Raw genomic sequence first — 14,736 nt, 5'->3', positions numbered from 1 at the left:
TGGTCCACTAGCATTATCTGAGCCACACAGAAGACCGTGTGATTGCTTAATGATTGGAAACTCAGTCACTGACAATGGCCCTGGAGATTCGTACCTACCTACACTATCGTCACATGAACTTAACGTGTCTGTCATGCTTGCTGGTTGTGCTGTACTGCTGTTGCCAAGACTGTAGATGCTGCTGAAGCCGATGCTGATGAACTGCAAGTCGTGACCGATGACCGGCACTGCCACGTCCAGCACTGCCGCTCATGCCCGTCGATAGTCACTGCACATGGCTCTTCTTCTCTCTTTAACTTCTGCGCCCAGCTTCCTCACACCTAACCACTGCTACCAGTTCTCACACACGCACATCTTATGCTCGGGTCCCCCACACAATCTGCCAATTATGCAGTAGATTTGGGACCTGGATTACACAGTGCTGTTGTATTATAACTACAGTTGCAATTCTAAAGGAATTAGATTCATATTCCAGACGAGAAAACCTCAAATGAGACGTTACCTAACTCTTATCTGCTGCTGCGTAGTTGCTCTGTAAACAAAAACCATTCGAAGAAACCAGTTGCGCCTTTCCTGATGTTATCCCCACCTCAGGTAATCAGGTAATGCATGGTATCGTCTAAAAAGAGTAGCTATAACGTCGTACGATCGAGCTTCACACGTCTACTCTCGGATAACTTACGACTGTGGTTCTGCAGTAGAATTATCTATGTGTTAGCTAGAATGAAATAAACAAATATATAATGAAATAAACAGATATACAAAATAAAAGATAAATGGATAATTAATAAAGAGAGCTCTACTTTTAGTGTTTGTGATTGATGTTCTATGACGAAGAATTAAGCTGAATGATGTTTGTTCAAGAAAGTAAAACTCAGATAAACTCAGTTAAAATGAAGACAGAAAATAACTATCCAATGCAGTTAGTTTAGAAACATTTGACCTTGAAACTATGATGATGTCTGTGTTGCGTAATATGCTTCAAATGGCTCTGAGCACTATGGGACTTAACATCGTAGGTCATCAGTCCCCTAGAACTGAGAACTATTTAAACCTAACTAACCTAAGGACATCACACACATCCATGCCCAAAGCAGGATTCGAACCTGCGACCGTAGCGGTCGCGCGGTTCCAGACTGAAGCCCCTAGAACCGCTCGGCCACTTTGGTCGGCTCTTGCGTAATAAATCTAGATCCTAATTTATGTATTTTCATTATGAGTAATTGTCCCATATCACGTCAAAATGGTTTCTGTCGTTTCACAGATCAACTGCTTTAAGCATATCACTATAAACTATGTCATCAAAAGTACCTGGACACCCCCAAAAACATACGTTTTTCATATTAGGTGCATTGTGGTGTCACCTACTGCCAGGTACCCCATATCAGCAACCTCAGTAGTCATTAGACATCGTGAGAGAGCAGAATGGGGCGCTCCACGGAACTCACGGACTTCGAATGTGGTCAGGTGATTGGGTGTCACTTGTGTCATATGTCTGTACGCGAGATTTCCACACTCCTAAACATCCCTAGGTCCACTGTTTTCGATGCGGTAGTGAAGTGGGAACGTGAAGGAACACGTACAGCACAAAAACGTACAGGCCGACCTCGTCTGTTGATTGACAGAGACCGTCGACAGTTAAAGAGGGTCTTAATGTGTAATAGGCAGACCATCACACAGGAATTCCAGACTTCATCAGGATCCACTGCAAGTGCTATGACAATTAGGTAGGAGATGGGAAAACTTGGATTTCATGGTCGAACGGCTGCTCATAAGCCACACATCACGCCGGTAAATGCTAAACGACGCCTCGCTTGGTGTAAGGAGCGTAAACAGTGGACGATTGAACAGTGGAAAAACGTTGTATGGATTGACGAATAGCGGTACGCGATGTGGCGATCCGATGGCAGGTTTTGGGTTTGGCGAATGCCTGGTGAACGTCATTTGCCAGCGTGAGTAGTGCCAACAGTAAAATTTGGAGGCGTTAGTGTTATGGTGTGGTCGTGTTTTTCATGGAGGGGGCTTGCACCCCTTGTTGTTTTGCGTGACGCTATCACGGCACATTCCTACACTGATGTTTTAAGCACATTCTTGTTTCCACTGTTGAAGAGCAATTCGGGAATAGCATATTTCAACACCATCGAGTTACACGACAATAAGGTCCCTGTAATAGACTGGCTTGCACAGAGTCCTAACCTGAATGCTATACAACTCCTTTCGTATGTTTTGGTAGGCCGACTTCGTGCCAGGCGTCACAAACCGAGATCGATGCCTCTCCTCAGTGCAGAACTTTGTGAAGAATGGGGTGCCATTCCGCAAGAAACCTTCCAGCACCTGATTGAACGTATGCCTGCGAGAGTGGAAACTGTTATCAAAGCTAAGGGTGGGCCAACACCATAATGAATTCCAATATTGTCGAGGGAGGCCGTCACGAACTTGTAAGGCATTTTCAGCCAGGTGACCGGATACTTTTGATCAAATAGTGTACCTATCTACGTCGACATCTACACGGCTAGTTGATTTTCCTTATTTTATTGTGATGATACTTTCTCCCTAAGTAGGTCGGCGTCAACAAAACATTTTCCATTTGGAGGAGAAAGTTGGTGATTCAAATTTCGTGAGAAGATCCTGCCACAATGAGAAACCCCTTTGGTTTAACGATATCCACCCCAAATCCTGCATCATTTCAGTGACACTTTCTCCCATACTTCCCGATAATACAAAACGTGCTGCCCTTTGAACTTTCTCAATAGGCTCCATCAGTCTTATCTACTAAGAATCTCACATCACGCAGCAGTACTCCAAAAGAGGGCGGACAATCATAATGTAGACAATCTCTTTAGTAGATCTGTTGCATCTTCTGAGTGTTACGCCAATAAAACGCAGTCTTTAGTTCGACTTCCCCACAACATTTTCTATGTGTTCTTTCTAATTTAAGTTTTTCATAACTGTAATTCCTAGGTACTTACTTGAATTTACGATCTTTAGATATTATTGATTTATTGTGTGACTGAAGTTCAACAGATTCCTTTTAGCACTCATGTGGATGACCTCACATTTTTCATTATTTAGGGTCAACTGCCAATATTCACCCCATACAGTTATCTTACCTAAAACGTTTTAAAATTTGTTTTGATCTTCTGATGAGCTTACTTGACGATAAACGACAGCACGATCTGCAATCAACCTGAGGTGGCTGCTCAGATTGTCTCCTAAATCGTTTATGTAGGTAAGGAACAGTAGAGGACCTGTAACACTATGTTGGAAAACGCCATAAATCACTTCTGTTTCACTCGAAGGTTTTCCATCAGTTAGTATGAACTGCAACCTCTCTGACAGGAAATCACGAATCCTGTAACATGACTGAGACGATATTCCACAATCACGCAATTTCACTTCGAGCTGCTTGTGACGTACAGTGTCAAAAAACTTCTGTAAATGTAGAAATACGCAATCAATTTGAAATCCTTTGTCAATAGCACTCAACATTTCGTGTGTGTAATTGCCAGTCGTGTTTCACAAGACCGACGTTTCTTAAATCCCTGTTCACTGTGTGTCAGTAGACCGTTCTCTTCGACATAATTCATATTGTTGCAATGTCGTGCTGTATATCGACGTTAGTGGAATGAGCATGTAATTTAATGTCTTTCTCGTTCTGCCTTTCTTGAATACTGGTGTAACTTGTGCAACTTTCCAGTTTTTAGGTACAGACCTTTCATCGAGTGAGCGGTTGTATTCGATTGTTAAGTACAGAGCTATTGCATCAGGATACTCTGAAAGGAGCCTAATTGGTATAAACTCTGGATCGGAAGCCTTGCTAAATAATAAAAAAAGCATGTTATTCACTCCTGGCACTGACTTACATAAAGGTTATCACATAGAGACTCATTTAAGTTTATTGGTGACATCCCTAGATGGCTCCATTAACATTTAAACCACACATGGTTCAAACGAATGGATGAACAGACGAACGAAAAAAATTATAATGTCTTAGTCAGACACACTGAGTAACCACCTTCTGAGTTTGACTTGAGTAGTCAGCCAGAGGCCCTCTGTAGACATCCGTCTGATTAATGATCACTCAACTCCATTCATTCAAGTTGGCCATCACAGTTATCTCGTCTTACTCTCACAACATCCATTTCTGTCTTGGAATCAAACGTGGGGCCATCCACTATACACAGGCGAAGCAAGAGGATTTCGGCGTCACCAGCATGTATGTGCAGCAGCATGGAAATAAACGTTTGCTATCAGTTCTTTTACTTTTTCTTGAGATAAAATTTTTTTGTGATTCACCACTACTGTCTGGAAACAATTACTGAAACACTTACTCAGTGTGTGTTTCATCATGCACGCCCACAAAGGAAAAAGTCTTTTCACTTAAATCCACCATTGACACTGAGGTTATTAGATACAGTTGACAATTTACAGGTAGAGAGGGGTGGATAAGAAAATCAGGTATGTGCTTTGTAAGGAATAACCCTGGAATTTGGATAAACATATGATAACTACGAAAATCCTAAATTACAATGGCTCTGCAAGAGTTTGAACTTAACTTCTCCTGAATATGACTTTAACGTCTTCACTAACACACCATCTGATTCTGAGAACATACAAGAGTAATATTCCCAACATGGACAGCATTCGTTTATTGCTGACTGTAGTTGACTGAATGATACTTATAACATTTAGATTTCTGAATGACGCAGAGCAGTTATAGACATTATCATATATGAACTTTGAACGTTTTTTGGTTCCAGTGTACAAAGAATCTGATGAAATACGTGGATGAAGCTCGTAATGAAATTGATTATTTATCTGGCAGTAGATTGAAGGAGCCTCTTGGTTCCAAAAATGCTTTGCTTCTGCAGGTATGTAACCAGAATTAATTTTTAGAAACTTTCATTCTTCACTTCTCATTTCTGTTGTTGACAAAAAGGTTTCTGTTTTCAAGTAAAAGTTTCTTCGCTCTTCTGCTGCATGTATCATGCAGTTTTTAAATAACAAACACTGTTTAATCAATATTAAATCACTGACTCTATCTGTCTTCATACTCAGTTTTCCTGATGTTGTTGAGAAGGTAATTTTAATGGGTCGGAGATGCCCAATCCAACAAACATTGCTCTGTTACATGTGCTTTTCATCTACTTTATTCATATTACAATTAGTTATTGTTAAATAGCATTCTGAATTTGTAATTTTGTTTAGCAGTATGTTTATCAATTTTTTTCCTATAAGATATAAATTAATGTCAGCTCATTTTTATGTCCACCACACTCTTTCCAAAGATATAGTTGTTCTTGTATTCATACCAGTGTCCATTGCTGTAACTAGCTGGTTTCATCCTCATTCACTTGTTGAGACTGACACATTCTTATAGTTGTACCTTATACAGCAATATCAGCATACAACTTAAGAAAATTTTAAAAGTGACATTAAAATGTGAAATATCGCTAGAATACTCAAATTCAGTCACTAGGTGTGACTGAATAACACGTCAGTCTCAACATATGAATGAGGAGGAAAGCAGCTGGTTACATCAACGGACATTGGTATGAATACAAAAACAACTCTTACAGTTGTACCGAATATATGGCATTTAAAGTTGAATCACATTGTTAATAACATCTGTCTAGCATACGTAAACAGTTGTCCTATTGTGTATCATGTTTTTATGATGCAACAAGAAACTGTGAGCAATATGTATATGGACACAGCTGGTTGCACAAAGTGCTTTATGTTTTTAAATATTCTAGTGATGACAAACCTTTTATAATGTGGTATTTTTATCCATTTGACATCTTGTACACAAGGTCAGTGTAAAATGAACATGTTTTATAATGGCAGATTTTAAGACCTGAAGATGACAGCATAGTCTGTTGAAACCACTTGTCTTAAATAAAAATTATATGTTATGCAATCTTGGCCGTTAAATGACATTCGAAAAATGAACTCATCGAATGCAGTCTTCTGGCCACTGGTGTTGAGTTAATGTGTAATGATGTGGATGCAGCTCATTATGCAACACTTCAACTGATCATTGAGATATTTTGAAGTGCCTTGCGACATTTGACAAAATGTAAATTTACTGTTTTATTTTTGTATGCAATTCAGTTTTGTACTGCATTGTTAACTTATTTCTGTTTATGACAAAGTCCAATGTCGTTTTTACAATGGAATGGATGCTAAATAAATAAATAGATACCACTGCTACTGCGCCAAGGAAATTGGTAAATGGTTTCAAGAATTAGGTCCTCTCTTTGTGGAGAACATGTAATCTGTGGATGAGCTCTGTCCATTAGTTGTGAATGAAGATTAATGGTGTCCTGAAGGCATTGCTTCAGTCGACGAAAGACATTCTTAACAGGATGGCACGTTTTAGGTTACCATGCAGCATACTCATGAGCAGCTGCAGCAACTGGCTATCGAATGCACACAATACCAAAAGTGATATCGACGTCTTCATCGTTTTGTACCATCGGGAAGCTGCCCTACATGAACTTGACACGATCAGTTATATGGTTCTGCAATGTGTGGTTAGTAGACACATGAGTGCAGTTAAATGGATTACACTGTCATGCGATTGGCTATTGTCATATGACAAAATGATGTCCTGCTAGGCAACAGACATCTAAAAAATAAAAAAAAGGAACTTGCCTGGGATTCGAACCATAGTTACCTGGTGGGTAAGGGTTTTATGTCCCAGCAGTTTACTCAGTGAGCTACGACAACTGGAGCAGTAGTTTGGCGCTATGTACTTTTCTCTGTACATTCAGATGTGCTGCGTGATGTGACAGTTCTGCCAGCTTTCCATATATATATATATATATATATATATATATATATATATATATATATATATATATATATATATATATATTTCAAAATGCACCCAGTCTGATTTAGATAGAGAAACTTTTGTCTTCAATCATGATGAAGAATCACATGACAGCCTCCAAGTGCAGCGTTTTCTTTACTCTGTACAGAGAATAATAGCAGATATATCACATTTCCCTAGGCGCTACTGGCATTACCCTTGTCTTTGAAGCACACTCGCCGTGCAAGTCTTCTCACCTCTCAAGTATCTGGAAGCCTATTCCATATCCTCATATCTTCACTAACAGCCACTGTGTCAAACGCTTTTTTGAGATCGATGATTACGGAATCTATCTGTTGGCATTCATCCATTGTTCGCAGGATATCATATGTAAAAAGAATATTGAGTTTCAAACGAGCGATGCTTTATAAAATTTGTGGACAGAAATTTTTCCACCTCGCGGAAATTTATTATCTTCCAACTGGCAATATGTTCAAGAATTCTGCAGTAGACTATTGTTAAGGATATTGGTCTGTAATTTTTCAGATCCGTTATTTTAACCTTCTTCTATGCGGAAATCTTCTGCGCCTATTTCCTGTCACTTGAAACTTTGGGCTGGGCGAGAGATTCTTGAGAGATGCAAACTAAATAAGGGACTAATGCCGTAAAGTACGTTTTCTGAACCGAATTGGGATCCATCCCCACCCGGTTATTTAATTGTTTTCAACTCTTTTAGTTGTTTTCTCTGCATCAAGATTCCTATTACTATGTCCTCCATTCGGGAGTCCATGTGATGGTCCAGTGATAGTATGTTTGTAAAATTCTCCTGCAGGAACGATCTCCTAAACGCGAAATTTTAAACTTCGGTGTTCTTTTTGTCATCTTCTTGTGCCACACCCGACTGGTTAATGAATGAAGAGGATAGAAGCGTTCAATCCCCTCAAAGATTTTGTGTAGGAACAGAATTTTCTTGGGATCTCAGAAATTTTTTTTGCTAAGGTATGACGATGGTAGTTGTTGCATGCTTCCTGCATCTATCTTTTTACAAACGCAAAAATCTCCACTATCTTTTGCCTGTCGTCATTTGGGCGTTCTCCTTGGAATTGAGAGTGCAATAGTCTTTGCCTCCTCAGCATTTACCGAATTTTGTTGTTAACCCACTATAGGCCTTTTCAGTCTTTAATCCACTTACTTGGCTCACGTGTCTCCAGAGCATGATTTACAATCGGTTTAAACTTTGTCCATAATTACTCTAAGTCTGTCAAACTGGAACTAAACAATGTGAGTTTAGTGTGTAAGTGGTATACTAGCAATAGGTTGTCAGTGCTGGTTCAAGAACAGATGACAATCTAATCACATCTGGTGTCAGACTATGCATCCAGTGTCAGGTTACACGCTTGGACTCCATGGTAACCCCCACTCTCCTCTCCCCTCCCCCCAAAGGAACCACCAGTAACCGATGAAGGTCATCCACAACAGCCCCCACACTTCTTAGTCAGTTGTGTGAGTTATGTTCAAGTCATTCAGGGGAACCCCCTGTCCTACCCATACATTTTAGGTGTGTTGACTAGACCATGACATAACTCGATAGGAGTCATATGATACAAAATTGGTGGGAAAGCCGTCAACTCCATTTGACATTTGAGCATCATGGGAGAGATGTTCAGGTTTATCATAAACAATAGCAAATAAAGTTTTGGATTGTGGAGAATAATTCTCTCGCTACAGTTCAGTTATTGTATGAGCCTAGTCAGTTGTACTTTCCAGCGAAAATGTAAATGTAACACTGATATAAAAAAGATAACTTACTGTTTATTGACACTTTTTTCTTTAACATGGACAATTAATTTCCTTTGTATGTTTATTAACAACAATATATTCTGGTTTATTTACAAGATTATTTTACAAAAAATTATTTTTCTTGTAATTTGCTTCTATATACATTTTTCTTTAACACTAATAATCTCAGGTACTATTTACACTATAACTAGAAGAACATAAATACTACATTTCGCATATAATCATTACTTAATGATTGGTTTCAATATTTACATTACTTTCACAATTTAAGTATTTACATTTCATTCTATTTGCAATGTATGCAGTTTTTACATTTTCTTTGTGACCATTCTGAATATATTTCAGTCAATGATTGCTGTTTGTATATACATGAGAAATGGGTACTAGCAGCATCAGGCGAAGAGCAAATCACATTCACACAGATCTATACGCAATATTTACAAGCACCCATAATGTGCAGTCTGTACATGGTTGTGTTGTTGTGGTCTTTAGTCCAGAGACTGGTTTGATGCAGCTCTCCATACTACTCTATCCTGTGCAAGCTTCTTCATCTCCCAGTACTTACTGGAACCGACATCCTTCTGAATCTGTTTAGTGTATTCATCTCTTGGTCTCCCTCTTCGATTTTTACCCTCTGCGATGCCTTCCAACACTAAATTGGTGATCCCTTGATGCCTCTGAATATGTCTTACCAACCGATCCCTTCTTCTGGTCAAGTTGTGCCACAAATTTCACTTCTCCCCAATTCTACTCAATACCTCCTCATTAGCTATGTGATCTGCCCACCTAATCTCCAGCATTCTTCTGTAGCACCACATTCTGAAAGCTTCTATTCTGTTCTTGTCTAAACTATTTATTCCCCATGTTTCACTTCCATACATGGCTACACTCCATACAATTACTTTCAGAAATGACTTCCTGACACTTAAATCTATACTCGATGTTAACAAATTTCTCTTCTTCAGAAACGCTTTCCTTGCCATTGCCAGTCTACATTTTATATCCTCTCTACTTCGACCATTCTCAGTTATTTTGCTCCCCAATTATCAAAACTCAATTACTACTTTAAGCGGTTCCTTGCCTAATCTAATAGCCTCAGAATCACCCAATTTAATTCGACTGCATTGCATTATCCTCCTTTTGCTTTTGTTGATGTTCATCTTATATTCTCCTTTCAAGACACGGTCCATCCGTTCAACTGCTCTTCCAAATCCTTTGCTGTCTCTGACAGAGTTACAATGTCATCGGCACACCTCAAAGTTTTTATTTCTTCTCCATGGATTTTAAAACCTACTCCAATTTTTTCTTTTGTTTCCTTTACTGCTTGCTCTATATACAGATAGAATAATATCAGGGATAGGCTACAACCCTGTCTCACTCCCTTCCCTGTACATAGCATACACAATATATACACACATGTAGTGTGGAATGAGGCTTTCATTGCACATCTGGTGTGCAATGAGGCTTTCATACTCACAAACATACACACACACACACACACACACACACACACACACACACACACACACACACACACACACACACACACACACAACACACACATACACAAAACTATGACAAACAGTTCATCCAACTATTCTACACATACTCCCTTATACACCCACCCATCAACTATTTACAGATAAATATACAGTCACACACTGAATCACTTCAACGAATAGTATGACTACGAGAGAGTGCCGACTCTGTCACCACATATGAACTGTTCGTCGTCATGATGGGACAGTCCTACCTTCAGCTACAGCACAGTATGTACTTCATGGCCTTTCAATCGAAAGATTACCAGGTGGAGACACGCCAAAGCCCTCGAGGTGGCACCTCTTGAAATCTTCAGTTGTGAGAGCCTTTGAGGCCACTAGCTGCACACCATTAGCCTGTCTGTGAAAGGATCTGAGTCTATAAGGAATACAAGCATCTTAGATCTGAGCCCCAAAAATTCCACAATGTGCAAAACTTTCGCCTCATCCTTCTTCAGACTGACAATCTTTTGTGTTTTGAGGTGTTAATTCCAAAAGGATTATTGCCCACATTTCGAGAAGTGTCGAATTTTTCGTGATTGTATCTAATTACTTCGTATGATATGCAATCTTTCACCTAGCAGAGGAAACTACCTGTGCCCATATAAAATAACTTGTGGTCGGTGAAGTTTGGCTTCACAAAGTCATAGTCAAAGCAATACATGTGCACTTCGAAGAGGTTCAGAACATACATACCGATACAAACTGGTTGTGTGAACTGCACTGAAACCTAGGCGATCTCCACAGTGGCTAGTTGTTCATGAAGAGGTGACACATTTGAAATTTGGCCTGGCGATGTAATCTCTTGCAACATATCAAGCATCCCACCAGTAAACCAAAATAATTTCACAGTATTCTCTAACATTTTCCACGATTTCTACGAGAGCTAAATTGTTCATTAACTTGTAAAAATCTTTTTTTAAAATTACATATCACAAGATTGATTGTTTAAATCAATGTACTTCTGCAACCAGAGACACTGCTTGAATTATGTTTTGTAAGTGATCTAACAAGTTCTATCCCCAGCCTGAGACATTGCTGGAGGCCTCTGGAGTGGATAATATAATGTTGTTTGTTCCCAGCGTCGTCAACAGCTTCGGGATGGAACCGTCTTGTGGGACTAGGTGCTCCACATGTAGCTGCAAGCTGCAGTGCTCGTCATACAGATTCATGGAATATTCCAGCTCTACCCCACAGAACGTCTTCCTCATCACATCCTCATTCACAGCAGGCCATTGTGGCCGAACGGTCCTAGGCGCTTCAGTCTGCAACCACGCTGTTGCTACGGTTGCAGGTTCGAATCCTACCTCGGGCATGGATGTGTGTGATGTCCTTAGGTTAGTTAGGTGTAAGTAGTTCTAAGTCTAGGGGACTGATGACCTCAGATGTTAAGTCCCATAGTGCTCAGAGCCATTTGAACCATTTTTCCTCATCCACAAGTCTGACCTTTTCCTTCAGACAGGCGATTCCCTCCTCAGGCAGCCACAGAAACCTACAGCTGGTAGACTTTCTCCAAGGCGTACCTGTAGAGGTGTACTACATCCAGGTAAAGAGTGTAACTTAAATCGTCAGAAGGTCTGTACTCCTCCTCACTCATTCGCTCGTGATTCGCTTTGGCGCACCTGTGCATGCACTGGCAAAATCCACAGCCATCAACAGTTGAATGCTGACATGCATCTACCTTAATATTATGTCCCTCAGAATTCCCAGTGCAGTGAAACAGAAGGCAGGATGCAAATAGTATGTATCCACATACACGTATTCACTCCAGAACTTCTTGAAGATATCCACGAGCAGTAGTTTTACGTACATGTTCACATATAACCTAGCATATTCACCTAAATAAGGGATACAGAACTCCTGTCGAACATTCGCCATGTGCTCTCACTTTACGTTCGTCATAGCACTGCCTGTTGGCCCGAAGAATGAGATTGTGCTGGACAATGTAGTGTTGTGGAGTCTCACCATCGAATCCAGGTATTTGCTTGGCAAAGAACCCCGTCACAAGCTAAAACTTTGCTTCATTGGTATGAATGACTTGTGATGCGCATATCCGCCTGCTGCATCGTCTCAGCAAGTTTCTGAAAAGACACTTGCATAAAACAGATTAAATACAGGAATCATAGCGTTATTCTTGGTATGAATCTCTTCGAAAAGGAAATGTAATTCTGAACAGCATCAGGGATGACACTGACCTTATCATTCTTAAACCTGAAATCGCCCTAGTGTTGAACTGGAAAGTGGCTATCTTACCTGCTCAAATTGTGGAAAAAGGTATGAATGTGCAGTGGTAGCTGGTATTTCAAGTTGTAAACTACATTGGTCTGTTTGTGGATCTTCCACATCTCTGTCCAACAGCAGCCTGGTCATACAAGGCATCATTTTCCTTCAAGTTGGTCATGGGTACGTTTTCACCAATGCAATCAACCTCTCATGTAAGTAAGTTTTTTGAGGTCAGCCAGTAATCACCTCACAGAATTATCTCTGATCTAAGTTTCGAGTCTGTTACGACTACCATTCGATCATACAGTTTGATACAATCCCACATATAGCACATACCACTCAGTGAAGTTGGTATGGGAGGCATACCTGTTGCCTTCACAACATATCATAGGAGCTAGAAGCTACTCGAGTCAGCATAAAGCTGGAAGGATATCGCTCCTGGTGGTGGACATTCTTAAACTTTAAGATCCTATTATCTTCAGTCGATGTTTCCATATATACTGGCTCCTGGCTCGAGCAGTCAATGAGATGCATTTCTAGAAACTCACTCATGGTAAGAAAATTTAGGTATCTATCGCAAAAATATCGTTTCTGTTTGTGCATACTCTTTTGGGAGGAAAGTAGGGAGAGCATGTTTTTGATTCAAACACAGTGTTGCTCCTCTCCCTCAGAGATTACCAACAGGTCTACATATTAGAGGAGCTTACCAACTCACTAATTTATGCTTCACTTCTTTTTCTGCACAGTGTGATCATGAATGTCTTCATCTTCTGGCTTATCAATATACATGAAAATAATTGAGGTGCTGCCTCTCGAATCTTGGAATGTCTTAGACTTTTGTGGGGAATGATATGCCTTAGAAATTATAATGCCCATGGACATCAGATGTTTCATAATAAATTGTTGCATTATAGGGTAATTTCTACTGTTAGCCAAAAGCGACGAAGCAAAGCAATATAATCCCACAAATCAAGATCCTGGACATTGACACAACCATGTTTAGTGGAAGTATTATCTGGAAGAAGGATGTAACTGGACCGCCCCCTCCAATAGGTGATTCAAAGACATGTGAATGTATATCGAGTTGGAGTGCACGATTGAGCGCCTTATCAAATCCTCTTTCCCGCATTTCCAAAAAATGGTCCAGTAAAACACTTTCAGTAAATGTTCTGAACTACTCTACGATCGATTCGCCCTATGATATCAGGCAAGTATCCCCCCACATTTGGACAGTGCTCTTCACCAGCGTCACTTCCCTCTTTAAAGGGGTGTGCCAGTACACAGTACATAACTTCCTCACACTTAATGGTGGAATACAATGAATCGTTCATGTATCCCAGGTGCTGATTTCAAGAACTGTCTGACAAGCTTTAAGTAAACTGGCCAGACCTAAGTAGCCAGCATTCGTATTACCATAGCAAGCAAGTGAGATTCGGTCCCCAAATGCTCCAGCCATCACGACGTAGTCCATTACGGGCGCAGGACTTACTCGGCGTTCCGTAACAGTACAGGCAAGAATGCTGCTGATGCTAGACCCAACATGATGTTTTGGCTACATCTGGTGATGCTCACGAGATGGGTCACGGCGTGGAGAGTGCTGTAGAGACAATGGCAAACGGGCTGGAGTCTTGATGCCATACCATGGACTGGCCTGAGACATCGACGGTCTGTACTACACTGCAGATGTCGATGGGCTTGACTGCTACTGCATGGCTAGCTGCAGGTACGTCCTGGGTGGCCGAGGAGTGGGCTGCTGCACAGTCAGCTGTCAAGGAACCAGGCTACTACTGCTTGGCCAGCTGTAGGTGCATCCACAGATTGGGCTGTATCATCATGGATGACGGGCCAGGCTGCATCATTATCACATGGGCAGTGGAGCAGATTGCTCGAACATCAACACAGATGGTGCAGCCTGCTGCTGCTCCATGTCCAGCCCCTCCGTGTTCATTATTGTTGGTGGGCCAGCTACTGTTGGTGCAGCTGCTGGTCTCACTGTCACGTGTGCTGCAGCGACAATATTCAGACAGGTTTGAATTTAATGTCGCTAGTTGTAGCAGAGGACAGGCAGCGCCATGGACATCACTCACATAGGACACTTCTGTAGCTATACGTATGGTAGCGTTTTGTCGACTGAAGCTGTCGCGCACTGTCGGTCACTTCTGTCACTTACGTAGGATGCAGCCAGTCCATTAGCGCTGGGGTAAACATCTCGTCCAAGTATTTCAGTTCTGTATCGTCCTTGGAACTGTGTTTGAAGTTGTTTGTCCTACTCTGTATTTCTCCACTATTTGATTAGAGATTAGATTAGATTAGATATGGAGGTGACACTGGAATCAGTGAGATAACCTGGAAGCAGCA

At 40.7% G+C, this 14,736-nt stretch overlaps 1 protein-coding gene across 1 annotated transcript in view; it reads left to right on the top strand.

Moving 5' to 3' along the window:
- LOC126354676 (cilia- and flagella-associated protein 45-like) overlaps positions 1-14,736 on the top strand; it is a 119,873-nt gene that overhangs the window by 61,911 nt on the left and 43,226 nt on the right. The window contains exon 5 of the mRNA XM_050004479.1: positions 4,761-4,871. Within this exon, the coding sequence (XP_049860436.1) occupies positions 4,761-4,871 (111 nt within the window). The remainder of the gene's footprint in view (positions 1-4,760; positions 4,872-14,736) is intronic.

Source organism: Schistocerca gregaria, chromosome 3 (assembly GCF_023897955.1).
Source record: "Schistocerca gregaria isolate iqSchGreg1 chromosome 3, iqSchGreg1.2, whole genome shotgun sequence".
Classification (NCBI taxonomy): Eukaryota; Metazoa; Arthropoda; class Insecta; order Orthoptera; family Acrididae; genus Schistocerca; species Schistocerca gregaria.
The sequence above is the reverse complement of the archived record's forward strand: the minus strand, read 5'-3'. Positions and strand labels throughout refer to the sequence as shown.